This window comes from Lytechinus variegatus, chromosome 10 (assembly GCF_018143015.1).
Source record: "Lytechinus variegatus isolate NC3 chromosome 10, Lvar_3.0, whole genome shotgun sequence".
Classification (NCBI taxonomy): domain Eukaryota; kingdom Metazoa; phylum Echinodermata; class Echinoidea; order Temnopleuroida; family Toxopneustidae; genus Lytechinus; species Lytechinus variegatus.
In genome coordinates, this window is record NC_054749.1 from 33,814,816 (window position 1) to 33,840,090 (window position 25,275).

A 25,275-nucleotide genomic window follows, 5' to 3' on the forward strand; every position below is an offset into this window, starting at 1 on the left:
AAAAAATCACAAACAGATGGGATGGGATTTGCTATTCCACCATGCACACATGCAGATATTCCAATAGTCATGATCTACAGTGTACATGTATTTTGTGCATACATACTGTACATTAACACTACTAAAGTACTAGGTTAAACTTTATCATTATGATTGTTTCTAATAGATACCCTTTTCCATGATCAAGGTCAATATTATTAGCATACGCGTAGTGCTTCCTTTTGGCTATTATGTCCTTCAGCTCTGTCCAATATTCAATTTAATTACTGAAGATGAAGTAAATGGCAATTCACGTCAATTGTGATCGATGTCAATAATCAAGACATCACAATGCAATCTTGTCCTTCTCCAGTACAGAGCTCATCTCATTAGCATTCCAGTTTTTGTTGAAGAATAATTGGCTCTTCTCTTTTAGCACATTGATCAGATATTGCAGATTTTTGCATGAAAATCACACTCTTGCAATTGGAATGCTAATAATTGTATAAATATTTGCATAGGAGAGCCAATGCATGCTAACATTGCACGGTGGTCTGTGAGAGAATCAATGTTACCCATAGTATCATATTTGAACAATACTACAGTACATGAATAAATATTGTCACCTGATTGTTACCGAATTGGCAAGATGAAATGTCAATACCTTGATAGGGTTATTTCCTTTGGTAACGTATATTCCATGCAACATAATAGAGTTTGTGTATGTTGTATCCTTGTTGAAAAATTGATATGAAAATGAATGAATAAAATGATTTTATAATAAAAAATACACCTATCATCTGAAAAATTAAGTTTTGATTTGTTGTTCAGAAAAGTGCCATTATACTCCCTCCAAACTTTGTTTGATAGGGACATAAATAGACAACGAAACACAGAAGAAAAACATTGAAATTAATTCAGAATTTTTGCTTGATTGGGTTATAGGCTTCATTTAAAAAGGAGTAAAATTTCATTTTCTTTTCATACACTTATAATATTGCATACTACCCATAATTGATTTAGTTAAAGCATTGTTTTACATATCATGCAGGCTTGCAGGTGCATGTGAATAAAGATGTGACCAAGTACAGAAGGCTGTCATCATCATCATGCACTCACCCCCTGTGAGCTCTCAAGTCCAAACCAGAAAAAATTACTGCATATGCCTTGCTAGAGCTATCCTAAGATGAATGTTGATCTTACCTATTGGTAGGCAGTTGAAGCAGTCTGTAAAAGTCTTCCATAGCTTGATATTGTACCGTCGTTTGCATTCATCATAAAAACCATATATTCTGAAAGAAACATAAAAAAAAAAACAAAATTTGAAAGATTACAGCATCGTAAATGATAAATTTTGTCCATTGTCTAATGCAAGGTTATTTATATAGATCACAGTCATGTACTGTAGTGTACATTTGAGTAAACTATAAAATTGAAGCTACATGTAAATATTTCTATTTTTTCATGTTCTTAATCTTGCATGCCTTGAACTGTATTCCTCCCGTTATTGACTTTGAAAAGACAAAATTTGAATTATGACTCACACATGTAAATACTAATAAGCTTAATAAATGCTGCATAAATTATTTGGAAATCCCCCCCCCCCCTCCCCCAAGTTGTATACATGTAAATACAGTTGATATAACAAAATGGATACTTAAATTGGAAACTGAGAGTTACTTAATATGTTTTTCTTTTTAGCAAATCAGATTTTTTGCAACTATAAATTGATTCTAATTTCCAATACAAGCCTTGTGCATCATGTGCCTGCAAGTTAAATATTGTAGTCAAATATGTAATTTTATAAGTCAAGTTTACTTCTCTTTATAATGCAAAACGTCTGAATACAAGTATGCAGCCAAGCAATTCAGTTGAGATAAATGGCCTCAGTACACTAATCAATCAGGATCATAGTCCAATGAATTTAATGTACATAACAAATGTTCACAGATGTGTAGCCCATGAAAGCAATTTCCATGCAAATTGAAATGGAAATTGAGATGGTATTATCTCAAAAGCTGTAACTGGTACTTAATATGATATATAACAGGGAGAGAGACTGAGCCAAGCCTACTCTTAATAGTACATTTTCTAAGAAATGTTTTGTCATCAATAATTGAAAACCTTTTATGCAATTCATCAACACTGGAAAAACATTAATCTTGTTTTATAAAAAAAAGCATTTTAGATAGGAAAAATACAATAAAACTTGTAATATTGTGTATCTCACATTCTTTGCACATGTATCCCACATTCTTTTATATTTTATTGCTCATACAGTATTGCATGTGACTGAAGAGAGTTTAAAGTTTTTATACTTCCCATAGGAAATGTAATATTAATGCAAATGAGAATGCATAAAAATGCCTATGAGAATATTCATGTAATTCCATTGTAATTCAGGTATGAATGTATACATTACATGTACTACAGTTAATCAATTTTCGTTTGTCTTTTTACAATAGGAAGTAGGGAAATAATAAATATTTTGGGTAAAACAAGTTAAATCTTTGTACATTATTGGTGGGTTTTACATTGCTGATGTATTAAACGGTGTACAATTTCATACGGTAACTGAAATGAATGGCACCTTGAAATGATATCCTCAATACCCAATCCTGGGCATATACATGTACCTTAAACAAAGATACTCGTTCACCCACAGAGAGTAAACATAATCTCCCCAAAGCTAAATATAGAAGAAGCTATCTTTCCTCCAGAACATTCCCCAAACGTATGGTATGGTGGGAGGCTACAGACAGTGTTTACCAATTGAAAGTACTGAAGGGGGTCACACACAGCGACTCCAGGCTAGCCTCAAGAGTGAGCTACTGCATTTAGTAATACAAGTAGTGTGCGAGGAGATGTTGGATAAAGGTGGGTATAAATGAAGGAAAAGGGAGGGGGAGGGGAAGATGTGGGTGGGGAGAATTACATTGCACATAGAGGGGAATCAATGAAGGTTGGCAGAACATGTAACTGATACTGATGCATCTAAAATGACATTTCATTTCGCACTACTTTTTGTTTTAATGTAACTTTGTTTATAATAAACCCCTCAAAAAAAGTTCTGCAACTCAAGTTTGAGTGCTAATAAATTTCTTAGTGTGCCATCATCATATGTAAAAGTGGTATCATTGGAAAGTATGATTATTCTTCTTTACGATCATGTGTCATTTGTAATGCTAGTATTATCATGAAATACACAGACATGATAAATATGCAGCAATGTAAAAAAATGAAATGTTGCAAAATTCGTTGCCATGTCATGTTTGAGTTCTGCAACTCAAACTGCAAGTTTGAGTGCTAATAAATTTCTTAATGTGCCATCATCATGTGTAAAAGTGATATCTTTAGAAAGCATGATTATTCTTCTTTACAATCATGTGTCATTTGTAAAGCTACTGTTATCATGAAATACACAGACATGACAATACGCAGCAATGTTAAAGACCCTGACCGGTGTAAAAACAATCATATATCAAAATAAAGGCAATGACTTATACAATGCAAATATACCAAAAATATTACATATATCTCCTTCCAATAGTTAAAAATTTTAAATGAAAATCAAAGAAACTGCTCCTTCAAATTACGCTTTGATTGAGCACCCCCACGTCGCCTGGAAATGATGACGTCACGTTGTGTCTGAAGGTTGTGATTCCATAGGTTTGTGTACAAAAGCATTGGGTATTTTCTTCCATTTCCATGTTATGAATCCATTTTTTTTTTCGTTTTTAGATGAAAATGGCACTCAAAATTATTCTCTGTTCAAATTGTTGTAAACCTACAACTATTCACTACCTTTTTTGTGATTTCTTTGTTTGGCTCTTATTGGGCCTAAATTGCTATGTCAGGAAAAGTTGTTATACATAATCTAAATGCAGATAGAATTGAAATCTGCGACAAATAAGCAGGAAATAAAATATGGCAAAAACTAGTTCAAAACTGTAGATTTCATAAATTCAAGCTTGTGGGAAAAAATATATGTGATATCCCTCTATGATAGAAGTGAAGAGAATGAAATGCGTTATCTGGAAAGCAAAAAAATCACCCAGTTTTTCTGTGTACAATCATATGGAATCACGACGCTTCTTACACAACGTGACGTCACAGTCTCGAGGCAGGTGAAAAGCACAATAGAGCCTATTTTCTAAACGGGGTTCGAAGCCTGATAAATGGAATATTCTTAAGCAAAATACTCAGCTGGGAAGCGGTGAAAATGCATAAAGCATACCTTGCTGTATTTAGTAGCTTATAAGCTTTCTATTGGTATATAATTTGTCGGTTTCATTTTTGGGTCCGGTCTGGATCTTTAAAATGAAATGTTGCAAAATGAGTCGTTTCCAATAGCTAATTTCCAATTGTTTCGACGATGGACTGAGTGCATTCGCTGTCACCTGCATGATTTGCATGGTGGAAATTCTATAGAAATGGAGACTCTTCTTAGAAATCAATGCATTTTGCAACATTTTACTTCTGAGTTTTCTCACTGTTTAGGGTGACTGCCTATTTCATGATTACATAATCACAGCAAATGGCATGTCATTGTAAAGAAGAATAATTCAGCTTTTTACTGATACTAGTTTCATCTTTTATACTTCATTAACCAAAAAAGATATCATCCCCCAAAATTGAGTTGCAAAACTTTTTTTGAGGGGTTTATGTATATGCATTTAATTGCTTTTTTTAATGTGTAGGCCTACTTTCATTGTGGACTACTTCCGAAGAACAGCTTTTAATAGCTGAAAAGGGTGTTCCACCCATGAGTGGAAATAAATAAAGAAATAAAATGAAATAAACATTAACAATCATAATTGATATGCATCTATGATATATTACTGTATGAAACATGTAGAAATAAAAGAACTTTGATTTTTACACATTTATTACTGCTAAGTTTTATGCACAAAATAAAATACACACTACCTCTTTTTCAATACTTTCTATGGTTGATTTTGAATTTCCTTCAGCTAGCTTTTTCTTTCCACTGGTAATACACACTAGTCAACAATTTCAGACGTATTTGGAGAGCACATATATAGGCATACCTTTAACAATTGCAGCTTACTGTTAAAAGAGTTGTACTTGCGTATCTCTGATAATTATTATCAATGTAATTGAAATGATCTATTTTTCATTTGTGATAAGAGAGAAATGGTGTATTCTTGTCAGTATGTGTCTCTCCACAAGGCAGAAAATATCAATACACACCTGTCGTGTAGATTGCATTTCTCTGTGAATTTGATAATTCTTGTGATGGAGAGCTCCCTCTTGGCCCCAAGCTCAATCGTATGCACAGTATCTCTGTTGCTACAATGTATATCATGCATACAGGCATGTACATATACAGTACTATGTGAATGTGTACTCACAGAGCCTGCTACTCTCTTTGAGCTTTGTATACAGATCAGTTAATATCTCAGAAACTCACTTTGGCAGGTGCTTTGTGCATATCAGTACAGTCAACCACTCATCAACATTTGACAGCCGATAGAAATCACGTCTCGATCAAATATGTATTTTTAATATCTTAATAAAGGGGCATGAACATTAAACTGTTAAAGCTACACAGAAAAGTATATTCTTGGCCTTTAAAATCAGGACAAATCAGATTTATAATTAAATACTCATTGGGAAAAAATTGAGAAATTTCATGTAAAAACTATACACTAGGCAGCTGTTTTCACAAATAGTTGATGTACATGTATATATATTTTATTTTTTTTACACATTCACAGTATAATCTGATTAATGTGTCATACCTGCAAGAATTTTTTAATTATTTGTGGAGCCTACTATTTACAAACATTTTGTCTATTAAAATTTGCAACATTAGATAAGCTTTAACATTGCAGCAAACGGAAAATAGGGGGGGGGCTCTTTTGATCATTTTGAGATCAAAATCGCCCCCACCCCCAGTGTAATTTTCCCTGAATAGCTGTGTCTCCTGAGCATCTTTGTGACACAGCCCCCTGAAGACTGTTCAGTTATCTTCAACCAGCATTTACTGCAAAACTCTTTGGAATCTGGGACAACTGGGAAACTTTTGTACATGTTTTATATGTTCATGTACCTAGAGAGAGAGTGTGTGTGTGGGGGGGTGTAGTATGTGAAATAGGAGGTGTTGCACAAGGAGTCGAGGGTGACTAGAAGTTTTCAATTTAATGCAAAGTACCATGCAGTACACAGCATCAGATTAATTTCTTGGTACTGCACTACACTACATGATATTAATAGGTTCATATCTTACCCTGATAATATGCACTATTCATTAGAAGATAATTCAGTCAAAATCATCATCAGTGCAGCAATGTCTGCTCTCAGTAACACATACATGTACAAAAGGATGTATTATTTCTGTAAAATGCATAAGTAATTTTTTAGAACTTAAAAAAAACTAATGGTACAGGCACAATATCACAAAAATATGCACACCCCCCCCCCCCGAAAAAAAAATCATCATGAGGCATGACATTTTGCAATACCTGTATCTACCACAAAAAAGGAACAAAATGCCCCCTAAAAAAGGTCTTTCAATAATCTGATATAGACATTTTGCACATACACATACATGGCAGTGCCTACATGTAATTACAGCTTCCTAACCTCTGACAATCAACCATGGCTCTAGAAACTAATCATTAAAGGTGTGATAGAAGTAAACAGCGCAATACTGCTTTTGATTACACTAACCCCTTCACACGCCTCAATCCTTCCAAATCAAATTACTTCCTAATTCATCCCTAGCTTAGTAGCTCTTTGAGGCAATGCTATCAGCTAGCAGAGAGAGCCAAGCCAACAGCTACATTTAGATATGATGAAATGAAATCTTGTGAGAGGTGAGCAGCGGGGGTGGTGAATGATTCTCAGCAAGATCTCATGTTATATTCTCCTCATCGTTACAATTTTTGTCTTGAAAATTGTAAGAAATTGAAGGATTGCTGTAAATTTTCAAGTGGCAATTTTATGGCACTTGTGGCTTCAGGGTTTAATGGAGCTATGTGCTCTTTTTTAATAGGCAGGGCTTGTGGTTTAATTGTACATGTAGCTCTTTTAACTCACTGCACTCACTCATATACAATACACAGCAATGAGCTTGTAGGTCAATCAAACAAACATCATTATTATCCTTGTCACGAGTCTCACCACCTAAATGTGCTTGTATTATTAGCATTTCATTGATGGCATATCACACACAGTGTTTTGCAAAATTAATTAAATTTTAAAATGAATGTAAGCTAGTTTCTTGAATTTAAAAGCTGATTCAAAAGCAAATTCAATTACAAATTTTCAGGAAGGATGAGTTTATACTGAATTCCTGAAATTTTTCATTACATTTCCCAGGCCCCATTGCATAAAAGTTTCTGTACGGTAACTCTGCCTTCTCTGTCACTCTGACTCCTCTGTAACTCTGACTCTGCCACATTTGCATAGAATCCTTGTTGATCGGGGTTACCATGGAAGGATACCAATGGATGGCAAAGTTACCATGCTAGGAACTTTTATGCAACAGGCCCTGGTAGTAGATCGTCCTCTATTTTATAGCATGTCCAGGGTGTTCATCTGAACTCATCGAGTCCTCTGACCTTAAAGTGGCAATGCAACATTTCAGTCTAGAGAGTGGACACTTTTTAAACTTGTGTTTGTTTGACCAAACTGCAAATCTGTTTCATTTCATGTCCAGTTTTAGAGAGTTGACACATCTTCATTTCTTCATGTTGTTATTTCTGCCTCACATACAAGGGATGGCAGTTAAATTTTTGCCCCCCCCCTTCCTAGTTATGAATTTCAATTCAAGATTAGTTTAAAAGTGAATATAAAGCCATGGGGAAAACATTCAACATGTGAGGACATGAAAAGTAAAGAGTTACACTGAATATTATTATGCATAAACAAGTACAAAACATGTACACTTCTTTATTTTGGTTGGGTTGACCATAAAAATAAGAACCAATAACTTAAATTTGATATAATTAGACCCACTTCTCAAGCTTGGAAAGCGCTGACAATTTCAGGCCTGAAAAAGCCTTTTTTAAGAAATCATCTCTCATAAATGATTGAAATAAACATTCAAATGTTTATATAACTTCATGGCCACTACAATTTTGTATTCAAGAGTTTTTGGGATTTTTTTCTTAAGTCACTTGCCTTGATAATACACAAACAAATGAACAAAAGGCTATGTACATGTATAACATGCAAACCTAATTGGCATACATTGTTATTGCATGTACATGAAGTTGTACATTTAATACTCTGTCTACAGGTTTTATAGATATCAAACATACCAGTACTAGTTCATAACACAAACACCCTTTTCTTTTATATACTGCTTTATGGAAAATCTAATTTAATGAATTTTTCAAAAGAGGTGGTGGGGGGGGAGGGGGTACATCATGTATACAACCATGATCATACATGTATGTGCCTAGGCATTGACTAGATGACCAAGAGTGCATTAAAAAAAGGCAATCAAATCAAGTCTGACCTGACAATCATATTCCTCAAGAAGGAGGGTAGCAGGTATGTACACACTATCACGGTTTCCTGCGATACCATGCCGGTTTACAATGATGGCAATGTGAACATGCAGTATGACATTTCATATTCATGCATTTGCTGGAGGCCCTGTATTTATAAGGTTATGATATTAAACCACATACTCCCTTGTGTTCCATTAATCTTGATGAAGAATAACAATTTCTCTGCTTGATTGCTTTTCACGCTCTAAGTGAGATATGCAGAGTGCTTCTATTGTTTATACAGGCCTGCAATATGTTTTGTGTTTAATGTCTCAACCAGCACTCAATGTAAATAATTTACATTCGTATTAATACCCATCCTTCATCTGTATCTTCAAACTCTTTCACTTTTCACAGTTTAAAGGTAAGAAAGCTCATTTAGCAAACATACTGGATTTTTTTTAGGATTAAAACATGAATAAGAAACTACTAAAACCCACTACCAATAGGAATGGCATGCCATTCTGCCCTGCTAATGTTTCTGTAATTTGTACAAGTATATGTACATTTATATGTTCAGATAATCCAGTCTTTCCCTCAATAAAAATTAAAAAAAACATAACATACAACACAATTATGGTGTTTACATGTGATCATCATTTGGTTCAGAACCAAAAGCAGATGCAGAATTGGCTTTTGTTTTATCTTGCACCGCGTTGACACGCTGTTACAGCTCGCGGTGCAGAATTGGCTCGCGTGTCAAAAACCTGAAATGATACGCACACCAACAATATACGTCATAATAAAGACAACGCTGGATCCGTGCGCTTACAATTATGCCACAATGGTAAAGTAAATGAAATGCGCACCAATTGCCGATGCAGAATCGACTTTCTGTTTACACATAGTAAAAAGCCGATTCTGAATCGGCTCGCGGCTCTGAACCTACTACTTTGGTGGTGCAAAATTGCAGATTCTGAACCGAGAGCCGATGCAAGTTAATCGCGTTTACACGCTATGAAAAAGCCGATGCTGCATCGGCTCGCGGTTCAGGACGGCAAGCCGATGCATAAGCCGATCACATGTAAACACGGTAATTACATCACAGAGTGTAAATTAAACCAAACAAATCTAAAGACCTGTACATTAATTGCCATTAAATACCTAATGTACATGTACAATAGCACATTGCACATTTCAAATAGAAGAAATGGGTTGAGGGCAGTGTAATCTAATTACGATGTTATTAGACAAGTTGGGATATGGCTATCTCTCTAATGGAATTGATACAATCCAATGCCAGATTTTGCCTTTATGTGTCCTCTGCAAATGACTCAAATTAGATTGACCTTTAATACTTGAGATTGTCACTGTCAATCTGGCTACAAATTGATTGGAATGAATGAGCATTTAAGGTTATTCAGTTTGAGACATCTATCAATTATAACCAGTATGTCTTCAGGAGTATTCACCTAATTTTTAAGAGGAAAAGATTAATTTCAAACTGCTATTTATTACTACAGAAATACATAATTTGAGGATTTTTTTTTGGGGGGCAACTCTCTATCAACTCATACATGTATGTAATTGAATTGTCATTTAAAAACAAAAATGCAAACATTTGGAAATGAAATAACTAGAACATCAAACAATTTCATGAAAAATGTGTGTATCTAAGGGTAAAAGAGCAATCCAACAAATTCATACAAATTGAATAATGAGATTTATACTATTATAGATACCATAGGGTTAGATGTGTTGATGTGATGATGCTTCTATTAACATAATATTCTTTGAAATATTCAGACAGAACAGACAGGCACTACAACAAAGTTAGCAGTGTATATGTAATGTATTTTACGTAGATTCCCAAACTGATGACAAAGCACAAGAAATTTAATGATAAAGTTGACGCTTAATGTATTTTGTTGCTCTCTAAAATGATGTTCAGTAGATGGTTAACTATAGATGTATTGACAATTATTATTCTTTGGAATGCTTCCTTCAAATCTGTTTTATGTCCATGTACTTGATGTTACAAATGATTTATCAAAACACTTGGATATATATTAAAATGAATTTAGTAAATTATGAGGCTTTTTATAGGAGGAAATTATAATTTGTTTAACAAATTTTCGGCATTACTCCTATTTGTTTAAGATCAGTATGCTCGATCTGTAATGAAAATCATAAGATCAGTATGCTCGATCTGTATGAAAATCATAAATCATAAGTCAGAAAAAATTGGAACCAGTGGGATTCGAACCTGCCATCTACTGCTTTCCAGGCAGCGAATCAACCACCAGGCTCGAGCATACTGATCTTAAACAAATAGGAGTAATGCCGAAAATTTGTTAAACAAATTAAAATGAATTTGTCTTCCAATATGATAAAATACTTGCAAGATTGCAAATACATTTACAATTTATCTTGTACATGTGTAATTACTCACTATTCAACCAGACTAATTGATTAGCGTGTTAATAGCAAACCAAAGCATATCAATCATTCAATTCGAATGTTTTATTGACTTAAAACTACAGCTAGCAACAGGCATATGAAGAACCACTATGGTGTATATTAATACCTCATTTTTCAAATGAAATCATGCATCCAATATTGTGTGGCTGGAGCTCACCTGAACGGTAATGCTGTAATTTGGATTGACAGTTCATGGAGTTAATTCAGCATTTCAGACCCCATTGTGTACTGCATGGTTGAGCAATCATGATGCAATAATACTGATTGGTATCCTGCAGTCTCTCATTGCCAAACAGCCAACAGCATATTCATCCAACTCATATACATGAGCATGCAATCAAGATGAATTTCTGATTATCTAATATCATGCGGTTTTTGTACAAGAATGCACATGCCTGTATACAGGCGGCATCAGCTAAAGATCGCCAACTGTCCACCCTTTGGCAAACATGTACCTGTCTTTGGAGTGTTTGATGAACAGTCGGTGTACATGTAGTAATTTCTGAATGTGTGCAGATATGTATGAAAACATTTAATTCACTCATACCAGTGATAGAAATAGGAAGCAAGTATTTAACCATCAAAATTAAAAAAAATGATTTTGCATTCCATATTTCCACTGTATGTGCTGTGATTGTTTGCCTTTAAAAACAGATTGATCTTATTAAATTTAGACCCTGAAATATATATAGGCCTAAGGTTAATTCCATTAAACAAAAAAAAATGAAACCATACCCCCCCCCCATAATTCATATTATTTGTGTCCTTGATCATGATGTTGTGTAGTGAACTAAAACATCTCGAGAGCAATACAGGTGTGCATTTATATTGCAGAAACTACCTGTATACATCTAAAAATTTGTTCATCATACCAAACGTTTAAAGTGTAACACAGTGACAGGTTTGCTTTTTGTGGATATAAACATCCAGATTTTTTACTGCTTGTAATGGCTGCTGTATTGCATTTTAGTTGGTAACCAAAGAGTAATGAAAGATAATTCACATCTACTTTAGATCATTCATCAATCAAATTTACCGTTTGGCGCCCAATTCAGCTGCAGTTGATAGAGAATTATGATTTATATTTTTTCTTTGCCAAATCAATAATAACCGATAGTGCCTTATTTCAGTGCCTCGCAAATTGCCGCAGACGAATCAAATAAAAAAGGGACGAAAATAGTCACAAATAAGTTTCATGAAAAGAGGCCCTAACTTTACATCTACATATACTGTAGATATAATACATCTGTCTGTGAAATATAATATTATGGGCCCAGTATCATAGGATTTGTCATCTACATTAAGATTAAGATCAGGCACCAGTCCCGTAGATATATTTTAAGTGTTGTTTAATGTAATTATCATTATTATTAGTTATTTATTGTAAAGCACTTTGATCATATTTTTGGTAAAGTGCTATATAAGTACCTGTTATCCATGTACATTGTAAATTGCAAGTTAGAAAATAAAGAAAACATATAACAATCTTGGCCTTGGTCATTTAATTAATGCCACATTTTTATATAAAGCTGGCTGGATTTTATTTGCCACTGGAAAAGTCAACATCAAATGGTTCCAGTGTAGAGATTATGTATCAATATGATGAAAATTTTAATGATCTACATGTATCAATCTCATAATCTATGATGTCAATCAAAGGTAGTTGTTATATGGTAATGTCAACATGTGTAACTGTTTACCTTACTTACATAGAAGAATATTACTTTCAATCAAGACTTTTCCTGATCACATTGTGTCACTGTCATCACAGCTGCAATACATAATAGATAGCTCGATAAGAACAGTCCCACTATATATTTTCTTGACTTTTCACTTTTCCTTTGGTTAGAGTTTCTGCATAAGTCTTCTTCAAAAATCTTGGTCATGTGTGTGGTTATCCACATTAGTAATAATAGAAACATTGAAGACATTAGAAACCTTCCAGCATTTTCAGAGGCAGAAATTTAGCCATGTTCCTTCGTTACCGCAGCTGCTCCCAATTAGTGACTACTTCCAATTACTGTCCAGATGATGTCACCCCTTGGCCAAAAGACTGGGTTATTAAATAGAAAAGATCTTGGGTTATTTTCTTAAGCCATTGCAATCAAACATTCTACAGAACATTGTCAAGCTAATTCTGTTGTGGCATGTCTAAAAAAAAAACATTGAGTTCTAAAACAAATTTATATCCAATCTGTACACCCCCCTTTCAATACTTCCTACAACAACTGATATTTTCTCTTTTTTGTACTTCTTGTTTTCACATGTATCCCCATCTTTGTCTCTCTCTCTCCTGCTCCATTTTGATACCTTCACTTTTCTTCTTCATTTCTCTAATTCTTTGTTTCTTTCTCTTTCTCTTTCTTTCTATCTTCATTTATCACTGCATTAACTCAAGAAATGTTTACATTTTTATATAGAATATCTCTGTATATTCATACAGTCTAGTGGTTCTGACTCTCGCCTTTCAAACAGAGGGTCGTGGGTTCGAATCCTAGCCATGGCGTGTTTTCCTTCAGCAAGAAATTTATCCACACTGTGCTGCACTCGACCCAGGTGATCCTCAGGCAAAAACGCTTATGAATCCAGCTATTATCATTATTATTATTTAATAGGTGGTACTCCTCCGCTTATAAATTACCTCTTGTGTGGTCCTGCCTCAAGTATTGAGGATGGACATTGGGAGAGAGAGAGAGAAGAGGGGGGGCTACATGAATCTCCTTATTCCAGAGTACTGTCAAAACAAGTAAAATTGAAGTCTCATGAAAGTAAAATTGCGTATTACAATAGCTCAAGGTTAAGGTCAAGCACACTGGACAGTACAGTCACCTCAAACTTGATGTATGATGCATTCATGGCATGAGCGCTCAATACAGACTCTGCATTTTTCCTCAGATAATGTCCAGGATAAGACAGCATATTATTTGTTCAGCACATCATATAGAAATAAAACCTGCTTTTAGAAAATATACCTATTATACAACATAGGAACACATGTCTGTAATGACCACAATTTTGTTTCTCTGGGATAGTTTCCTCTAAATATGTATTAAATTACCTATCTATAACCACTGCCATTACATCTCATGCGATCGTTTCATTGCAGTCTTTACAGGTAAGGTTTCACTGTATTATTGAGAAAAAAAGTCAGGTTTGACTGTAAATTCTGAAAGCTTCAATATCATATATGTACATGTACAGGTGAACTCATCGTTAGGATTGAATATGGCATCTTTACCCCCCCCCCCCAAAAAAAAGAGGTAATGTCCTGCTTATACGCAGCTCATACATGCTAGGATATTCCTGAATTCAGTATTTTGTTTCAATACCCCCTTGCCTCGTCTAACTGCCTCTCCATTTAATCTCAGAAAAGCAGAGTTCATATTGAGAATTCAGGTTTGAATAAAGTACAAAACAACAAAACTTTCTGAAATGCCATGTCTACCTGACTTTAAAAATGCACATGTCTCCCCCTTTCTCTGTCTCAGTCTCTGTCTGTCTGTCTGTGTGTATGTCTGTCTATCTGTCTCTCTCTCTTTCTTACACAACCCATGAAATTGACTTCTTCTTATTAACATTGAGCAGTCATGGGTGAAAGTAGAATATGCCTAATCCACTCAGACATAATGGATGTCCATTGATTTATAAAACCACTGAAAGGTCATGTCCAAACATCAAACGTACACCTGTAGATAGTCCTTTCCTGCATGTAAATGTAGCTACATATTTGCTATCTCTTGTCTGGACTTTCTATGTTTTTACTTATATTTCATCTTTTTTTCCATGCTTAAATCTTCAAATGCAAAGCTCAGTTTTCAACTAATGCTACATCAAAATGTTTTTTATTATTTGTACAAAATTAGTGAAAATTAGTATTGTTGCATTATTCAGTATTAGTGATATCAATACCACAGGCTGAAAAACTTGAATTCATTCTAAAAGAGATAGCATATTAACCATCATCAATGTCAAATAAAGGTTACAACATGGTGCAACAGTTTCTTGTAACATCAATCTTTAGTTTGTACAATCTAAAATGTACTTGTTCAGCTCTCCTACACAGAATATTTAATATTTTTTGTGAAGTGATTGCCATATTCTATTACATTGTGAAGTGATTAATGCATGCTTTACCCACTATATTACAGACTTATTTCACACATTCCTGACATTGAACTATTTCCTGTCATTGAAAAACTGTATGCATTAAACCTTTTTATTCTATTAAAAGACATTTCCTTTTCCTTGAACTTTACTTTAAACAAGATCTTAAATACTATGAGGCTGTTAGAACTGCCCTTTTTTTCAAGTTTATTTCCCAAGATAATTGTATTGATTGATGAATATTCTCACTTTTATTGACCAAGACGTACAATTAGCTCTCAAGATTATCAAATCAATTCAAGAGATTACTGCAGTTTTGCAGACAGTGGATTATATGAGTGTGATAAAATAAAAAATCTACATGTAAGTGCATTATGCAGCCTAGAATGAAAGCAGAGTTCAGAGTATTATACATGTAGCTGCAAGGCACTCTGTATATTGGTAACCATGGTATCACAAGTTCAACAACAATCAAGAAACACAATCTATATTAAAAGCAGAAGGGCATTTTCAAGGTAACTGACGTTACACAGCACAATTTTACACACTTTTCATTGTGTATGATTACATGTATCTCTAAAACAGTTTGCTTAAAAGCAAACTCCCATCATTGTTGTTTTAGAGATAATCATATACACAATGAAAAGTGTGTAAAATTGTGCCGTGTAACGTCAGTTACCGTGGAAGTGGCCAGAAGAGTTTCTTTCACCTGATTAGATTCAAACACTAGTTGTGCTAATTTTCATCACTATTGATGCTATATTCATCATTGACCTATAAAATGAAATAATTACTACTCAAATTATTCAGTCAAAAAACAGTAGCACTTTTATGAAAATTTTCATTATAGTGTATAATGGTCACTGCACTGGTTAATATTTATTGCAATATTAAAGTATTACTTCTATTCCTCTTTTACATGAATGTGATGTTTAATAGATCAGAAACAACTGTTGACAAAGTCTATTGTAAGTTTATTTTTCCTCTCATCTTCATTTCACATTAATTTTTCCATCTTTACTTGAGTACTAATTTTGATAAATTTCTTGTATAAAATGTACTAGTGCAACTTTCCATCCTGACTCTCCACAATTACAAATCATCACAATGTAGGAATAGATAATTTTTTAGGAAAATCTCCATGTTAGAAACAGTCTTGTCTCCAAGGAACTAATATTTTCTTTGAAACTCTCAATCATTATTGATCTGTCTGGCTGTTAGTTCAAATGGACAGACTTGACATTTATGGAGGGCAAACAACTCCCATTGGGTAAACTCAATTACCTTCAATGTGTGTTTTAAACTAGCTGTCTATCAATATCCCTCCATTCAATAGAGTAAGAACAAACTTGTGCTACTGACCATGCATACATCATATCACAGTACAGTATAACAGACTAGCTAGTATCATACAAATCATCCGTTTTGATTTGGTTTTATCAAAACATATATAAACAGACAGAATGCATAACCCTTTGATATGGTTCTGTATGAAGAAAATTCAATACAAACATAAATTGTACATGTACCAAGAATCTAAATACCGGTACAGAACAAATATCATTATTGAATATTAAAGTTACTTACATAACCAATTATCTAATTAAAAAAAAACATGTTTAACAAAAAAAATTAGAAATGGAACATACATACAAGATTTTCTATACATTCTGACTAAAAAATTTAGATGACGATGAATTCACCATACAAATGGAAAAATATGCACAGCATTTCACACTGGATTGTGTAAAATTAAGGGAAAAAAAGAAATTCCTAAGAAGTAAGCTTGAATCAATATCTTAAACATCAGATTCTTTAAAGAGGTACATGTACATATACTTGTAACACTGAAAGCATATATTGACCCCTATAAGCACAAGGTCAGTTGTATCATGGACCTACCAGGTCCATGGTTGTATGTAGGTGTATCAATAAAAAAAATGTTTTGACCACACGAGTATTTCATTAAATGTAGGTGTATACTCCTTGAAGCTCAGCTGCTTATACTGCAGGTCCTAGTAGTATCCTTGTGCAGCATCTCATGCACACGACAATGACTACAGTACATACATGCACAGATGAGATTTGAATGGGCGAGACGTACACGTATGCATGCATGAATGGGTGATACAGCAATACTGTGAGTGTATTACCCAATGTTTTTTGCTATATTGCTTGACCTTGTGGCATGGCTGCATCTTTTCATCATAGAGGTACTTGTACATATACATGTAGTGTACCCCCATGTTTGTACAATAAAAGGGGCGTGACATTTCTGTCATAATGATAATATGTTAATTACATGATGTATATCATGACAAAGTCATCATTATTGATTTTATCATAAGTACATTATAGAAGGAGTAGTATTTACTTGAAGCATAGTAATTTCTCACATACATGCAATATATGTACCTACATTGCATGACTACTGTATGAACATCGATCGACATATCATTATCAATTTAAGTAGGGCCTACAGTGTACATGTATATGTGGAGCGTTGTGGCCCAGTGGATAAGTCTTCTGACTTTGAAACAGAGGGTCGTGGGTTCGAATCCCAGCCATGGCGTAATTTCCTTCAGCAAGAAATTTATCCACATTGTGCTGCACTCGACCCAGGTGAGGTGAATGGGTACCCGGCAGGATTAATTCCTTGAATGCATGAGCGCTGAAAGGCAGCTCAAGCTAAAGCCGGGGTAATAATAACAACGCGCCTCGGAATAGAATATTTCTAGATAGATGGCGCTGTATAAATGCCTATTATTATTATTATTATTACATGTAGTCATGTACAGTAGGTATTTAAAATTATTTATAACCTCAGCCATCATCATCTCAAACAATCATGTACAGTTGATTTGATCTATTTATTTCCGTTTCACAGTAATATGATAAACATAACAATAGTATGATAAACATAACAAAACAAGTTCGAAAATACTACCAGTTCACACCATCATTAAAACTACATACCTGTACACGGATACATGTACGTGTATCTATGAATGAAATATTCTTTTCAGTAAAAAACTTAATGTCTTTCGTGATGTAAACCTATCTGGTAACTATGAATTAGAGAGAGGCTCTTGAGTGAACCACAAGCCTTCTCCCCGCAACCGACAGTTCTCGCCCGACATTTCGTATCTGCGGAAAGTAATCAGTTTGTAATATACGCTTCTAGATTTCACAAAAGAGACATCTGCCTGTACATATTTTTTTTTTATTTCTATACAATGATATTGATACCAATGGTGACAATGTACAAGGGTTAACTATCATAAAGCCAAAAGCACCTGCAGGTGAATGAAGATCGTATGTATTTCTGACGTACGTGTATGATCCTTTGCTCTTAGATGCATAGTAACGGTGATTGAGCAATACTTCTAGTGCACTGTACATACACCCTCAATGCAATCACATGCAAGCCTACTTTAATATGCATCTTCAATGATCTGGTGATGGGTTGGTTTGGGGAATTTTCAACTGAAAGCTATCCATATAAAGAAAGCATGGCTACATGCAATATAAAATCTACTACATGATTGATGGTTTTACATCTTCTCCAAAGGGTGTGGAAATATGATTTAGAGCCTTCATGAATAATATTACTAGGTTTAAAGCTTGACCTGCAAAATCATTACACCACTGTTCACCAATGGATAGACTACATGCACATGTTATTGTTAAGTAGCTTATGCACTTCCTTTACTTTATTATGGTACAAATGTCAACATCGAAGTCATCACCAAGGTATACACACCCAGTGAGGGGAATTATTCAATGAAAGTTTCTCAATATTTAATATTTCATATTATAAAAATACTTCAAACTCAACTGTGGAATGTAAAGTAAAGTCATGAATTTCAATTCTTTGACTATGTTCACATCTGCATTAGATAGAAATGAAAGGATTTTCTCACTGGAAAACAAAGGCCTGTATTCTGAAGTCGGGTTTAACTTAAACTCAGGTTTAAAGTTGTGGTTTAAGTATGGCGAGCCAATTGAAACATAAATCACTAACAGTAGAGATATCATACTTCAGCTCATTTGGCTCTCAAATCATTCATAATTGTCTAGGAAGTATAAAAAGATTATTGGCTTCACCATCGATGAATCAGGAAAGAGCACAGTAAACATAAGAAACATACAACTTAATAACAAATTTGATACTTTTGGCTTCCCATACTTAAACCACAACTTTAAACCTGAGTTTAACTTAAACCCGACTTCAGAATACAGGCCAAAATGACTATTACAGCACATAGTCAGAATATTGATTTTCTAAAAAAAAATATCTTGAATATTATATGTGACATATCTTGGGGCCACTATAGAAAGAATGGTTGCCCCAAAGCATGCATTTGGGGAGGAATTTGTGGGCAATCTGGGCTGTCTCTTAGGGCAAAATCCCCCGTCGTCCTCATGCATTTCTCATGCTGAGACTGCATATGTATAATCTGGTATTCACTATTCACATATCAAAACAATCTGCAGGGCTAGCAAGGTAAGCTATGCAGTTGACTGCTAATGTAATACATTCACTGTATTTAAAGTGTACGTTCCTGAATATTGACATGTATGACTAGATCAGGGGCCCGTAACACAAAGCTTAGCAATGGTCGTAGAACACTTCTACGATTGATTCAACTGACTACAATGTACAATCAATCGTAAACATCAAGCGTACGATTAATCGCTAACCTTTGTGTTACGGGAACCAGGTCATACCATGGGATGGTAATAATAATAATGCTAACTAATATTCATGGAACCTTAATATCATGAGAACAAAATACAGATCTTATAGTTCTATGATCCCCCCCCCCCCCTCCTACACCTCCAGATCTAATGGTTGATGGAAATATAAAAAAAAAACACTTAAATTTCCATACTACTGTTGTATTAAAGATTCACAAAATATCATTGTACATACATGTATGTCTATTTACATAAGCCTCATCAGGAAATTCATGTGACAATAAACAAAGTGAATCATAAAAAAGGACTGGATTGATAATTTGAAGCTATTAAAACATTTACAAACACTCAAATTCTGCTCCCTTTCACCCTTCCTCTCCTCATCTCGTTGTTCTGTTCCCTGTTCATTCTCTTTCTCCCCTCTCTCTCTCTCTGCATGTGTTTCTCAATCTTTTTTTTTATTTGTGTGCAGCTAGATCTATACTGCATTCATTATGCAAGTCTACCAGAATATAATCAATAGTCATACTTATGTATCTCGGCACATCTCATAGGCACTCACCATGCACAACACATTAAAATGTGTACAGTATGTTGCATGAAGATCTAGTTCAGTTTCATCAAGTTTATTTGGACAGAGAAGTAAAATCCACACCATTGAGCATGCATTTTTACACCAGACTGCAACAATATTATCCTTTACCTCGACAATCCCTATTTTCTTTATGTAAACCCCAAATGTTAATTTGGTACATAGAAGAATAAATGTAAGAAAGATGAGATGTACATGTACTGTACATGCACACAAATAGTTGTTGCAATACTTCTTAGAGTGCAAAACATAACAGGGGTTTATGACTTACTATTAAAAACTCTACTACCTCAATGTTCACACTAGTGTTACAACCTAGCTATACCCCCTCTCCCCTCCTCAATGTGACTGTATTGACAAAAGTGTTCTGGAAGGTTAATTGTATGTCTATTAAAGGAGTACTCCAGGCTGAAAATAATATGACTTGAATGGATTAAGAAACATCAGACAAACAATGTGATCAAAATTGGACAAGGACTAACAAAGTTATGGCATTCTAAAGATTTGCAATATTCTGATTACTTAATTCTAGGCATGTCTTCATGAATATTCAATGAGCAAATTGATGTCATATCCCCTATTGTTCTTTTGTATTTTATTATATGAAATTAGGTTTATTCATTTTTGCCCCCCTTCAAGAGCCAAAAATATTGCTGATCAAGTGCATTAGATATTCATTGATGCAACTTATTCCTCATTATAAGGCAGACATATCATTCAAACATGTATGAAACAATGAAACAATTATGATTTCATCCAATAATATATTAAGAAAAAAAGAAATTCGGGATATGACATCATCAGCCCACCTAATGAATATTCATGACATGCAAATAACTGTTTTCACAATATATGGCTAACTTTAAAATTAAATAACTTCACTATTTGTTACCAGATTTAGATGAAATTTTCAGATTTTTTTTTGACATAAATATTTTCAACCCGGAGCATCCCTTTAAATGTCTCACTAAGGTTTTCATGAGGGCCCCTTTTCATGAAGACCTATATTTATGGTAACTTTGACATTAAACTACCCTGGAAACCGAAACCCAGATTTCGAATGACTGCTGAGCCATGTTACCATGGGAGTTATCATAATAGCAAAGTTAACACTGGTACTAAAATCCTTTATGAAATGGGCCTGAGGGATATGCAAACAGTAACAAATCAAGACACTTACCTATTGATACTGGCGCACTCATGATTTCCTCGAAGTAAGAAGAAATTGTTAGGATATTTGAGTTTGTAGGCCAACATCAAGCAGATGGTCTCCAAGGATTGTTTGCCTCTGTATCAAAGATAAGGTCAAATATTAACCCATTTGGAACTTTGACTTCATTTGAATGATCAGGTTTTATTCTTCACATTGGAAAATATTGGCATCTTCCTTTTATTGCATTATTTTTTCTATGGTTTATTTACCAGAAATCTATATTTATAGAAGCATGGACTTCTGTTTTAATCCTATTGCTAATTGAAAGACGTCAACAACTATTTTCATTCCAAGGGGGGGGGGTAATGTTGGATTTTATATTTTTTTGGAAAATAGGTCAGGTTCCTTCTGTTGCAATTCAAAATATGAATATCAGAATTTCAAGGTTCTGTTTTAAACATTGCTGATGAAAACCATAATATATATTATTTGTAAAAATTGGTATATTCTTTTCAAGTTCTACCCCCCATCCCTTCCCCCAACATCTTTGGAACAAACTTCTTCCATCCCTCTGAAACATCTCTATTCTTGACCTCTTCAAGAAACATTTTGAAACACCTGTAAATCTATGAACCTTAACTTGTCTGCCGTTAACAGTGCTTTCTATCCTTTGGAAAAGCACTACATCATAAATCCAATTTTTTCTTCCTGTAACAAGGCCTGCTGGTAGTCACGTACCTTTTTCATCTTTCTGTAGATTGTTCCTTCTACACAAGGGTCTAAATATGAATTCATTTTCCTTCAAGAGCATTAATAGTCACACCTCAAGATTTATAAAAATACATTTAAAATCTGAAATCATGAAAAATATTTGAACAATGCTATTTATAGCAATATTTTGCGATCGTCTTTTCTTTTCTTTTTTGTTACCTGTCTACATAATCTCCCAGAAAGAGATAGTTTGATTCAGGTGGGAAACCACACTTGTCAAAATGTCTGATAAGATCTCCATACTGGCCATGGATGTCACCCACAATATTGACAGGAGCTTCTAGCTCAACCAGCATTGGTTCTTCCAAAAACTGCTCTCGGGATAACTGACATAGATGCCGAATCTGATTCTCTGGCAGTTGTACCTGTTGTAAATGTGTGAGTGTGGAAAAGATAGTAACAATTCATAATCTTCATTTTTAATGTACAGTACTTAAAGAAACTTGCATAAAATTCAGTACTAGGCAAATGAAAACAACATTTATAGTTCACAAAGAAATGCTTTTATAAGCAGAGCATATACTACTACTAGATTGCAGAATAAGGAAAAATCCAGACTCTGGTTTTACAAAGTTCAGCACAAGCAATCATTTTGATAGTCAAAAGCAATGAGAATTTTGACTGCTAGGCTCAGTTTGGAATGAAGGCATGTCAAAAAAGACATTTTAATCAATGAGGCACAGAAAGTTGGTCCATATCTTTGACCTTTTTTCCATATTTTGCTAGGCCGAGGCCATATACCTCCTTAACCTCCAAAAGTTTAGTATGTATTTTTGTATCCCAATGGCAATAGTGATCTGACAAGGCTAAAGCAGCTCTATTTAGACATTTTTTGTTTTCTTTTTCATTTTAAAATTCAGCTTTCCCCTGCTCATTCTCATGCAATTCTACTTTCATTTTCCGTTTCTTTTGGCATCCTTTCTTTCCCTTTAACTTTATCATTTCCTGTTCCATTTTGCAGTCCTAGGCCTACTAAATAGTTGGTGGAGAGTGAATGAGAGGGGCCAATTGTGAGGGGTATTCTACATCAAATTGACGCCTCACCTGTTTTCCAGGGGTTGAACGAACAGACATGAGCTGCTCAATTATCCGATCCAAGTTGATGTCCGCCTTCGCATTCATCATGTGTTGTGCATTGGACGTGGTCACGCTATTCAGAAAGGACTTCTTGCTGAGACCGAGTTAGTAATGAAGTGAAAAGACGAGGTTCCTCTAGATTTAAGTTTCCAATATGATGTATTTTAATCCATTCTCATGTATTGTTTATTTTATAAATAAACTTCATTCGTCGATAACCTCACAACAATAGTTAGTAAATACAATAAATGTGCGAATGATGGAAAGTGAAACTAAATCGAAAATGCATCAACAAGCAACGCTAATGCCTACGGCTACGGTATGGAAAGTCACACAATCACCTCACAGTCACACGGCCTCGGCGCAATAAAATTTCAATATTTTAGTAGTTTAGGATCATATCTCCTGATAATCACCTCACCCAGTAGTACCAAGGAATCCCGTTAAAATATTCCGTAAAATCCTATTAAGTCCACCTAATGTATGAATCCACAGATGCAACTGTTTAGGAGATAAATTATGCATCGAAATCACATCTTCATGAGATGTGAAACGATATCTGCGCGCGGGAAAATATATGCATGCGGGCGCGGCGTACGTACCGTACGTACGGTATAAAAAATATCGGAGCCGACGACAAGGGAGCCGATCACTGATCTCTCCACTAGAACCATGGAAGAAAATAATAATAATAAAAAAAACGATGTGTAGTAGGATGGGGGTCGGGTGTCCGGACAATTTATCTTTTTGAAGCCTTCTTTTGTCTTTTGGTTACACTAAAAATATGATTTCAATAGTTGTAATCATCTTCTATTTTGTTCTCTATAATATTTCCTAACATTTTGTATTATAAACTTAATGAAACTTCGCTTGTATTTTTTTTCCAAATGACTTTCTATAATTGATCGTCCGGACACACAACAACTGGGTACCGGTAAATGCTGTCATGAGCATCCCGGTACTCAAGTTGTATTAAGTGCTCCAAAACAGCGCTTTCACTCTTCAAATTTTGAGCAATTTCTCATGCAGATTTACTCATGGTTAGCTTCCAAAAATACGAGCATGATGGGCCTTTAAAAAATAGCGCGTCCCTTATTCATATGGCGCGACATCATTTGTTGCATCCCCCCTATACAAAAGATAATCCTCTGCTCTTGCGTTATTAGCAGTTATGTAGAGGATATAAGCCTGTGTTCAATCAAATAACACGGGTCTTATGTTCGATTCAATATATGCACAAATTATTTTTCTCATGATTCGAGTTTTCATTATTCGTTTCGGCGTGCTACGCATCCTGCATATTCATAATCACAAAAAAAGTGCTGATAAAACAAAAATCAGCTCGCGCTATGTGCTCGCATTGTTAGTACCCATCATGTTCAAGTTTCAACATCCACTAATCACATCAAGATATTAAAAATGTATATCTAGCGCTTCTTGCTCGCATTATTTATTTAATAAAATATCATCTTTACGAGTCACGGTAAACAGTTCTTAACAGCTCAAGTTATACGGTGCTAACACATTTTAGCTTGCGCTTCGCGGTCGATTTTGTGAAACAGACAAAAAAAATTGTGCCCGCCTTTGCTCCCCCTGAATAAAAAGTTATCTTGTCTCCCACTTGACCCCCCCCCCAGTTTAAATCAATCCTGAAGCCGCAACTGCAAGCCAATTAAAGGGCTCTTATACACTATTAAAAAAATGATTTCACAGTGAAAAAAAAAGATTTTGCAGAAAGCACAAAAAGAATCATTCTATGAATTCATAAAACACGAATTTTTCTGCAATGTAACAGAACAGGTCTGTTTAAAAAGGGGAAAGGGTTTTTTATTAACGGAAATTTGTAAGGTTCCATACATCAAATACCAATTTGCTGTAAGATTACATGATAATGTAAGATTATACGCAAACTGGTAAGATTACAAGTGTTCTCGAGACTCTGCTGTAGGAAC

The 25,275-nt window shown here is 34.6% G+C and overlaps 1 protein-coding gene across 1 annotated transcript in view; it reads right to left on the reverse strand.

Moving 5' to 3' along the window:
• Window positions 1–23,893, reverse strand: part of LOC121423268 (serine/threonine-protein phosphatase PP1-like) — a 48,187-nt gene extending 24,294 nt beyond the window's left edge. Inside the window, exons 1-4 of the mRNA XM_041618598.1 lie at window positions 23,291–23,893; window positions 22,406–22,611; window positions 21,503–21,610; window positions 1,183–1,271 (exon numbers count right to left, since the gene is read on the reverse strand). Of these exons, the coding sequence (XP_041474532.1) occupies window positions 1,183–1,271; window positions 21,503–21,610; window positions 22,406–22,611; window positions 23,291–23,371 (484 nt within the window). The 5' untranslated portion in view covers window positions 23,372–23,893. The remainder of the gene's footprint in view (window positions 1–1,182; window positions 1,272–21,502; window positions 21,611–22,405; window positions 22,612–23,290) is intronic.
• Between the last annotated feature and the right edge of the window lie 1,382 nt (window positions 23,894–25,275).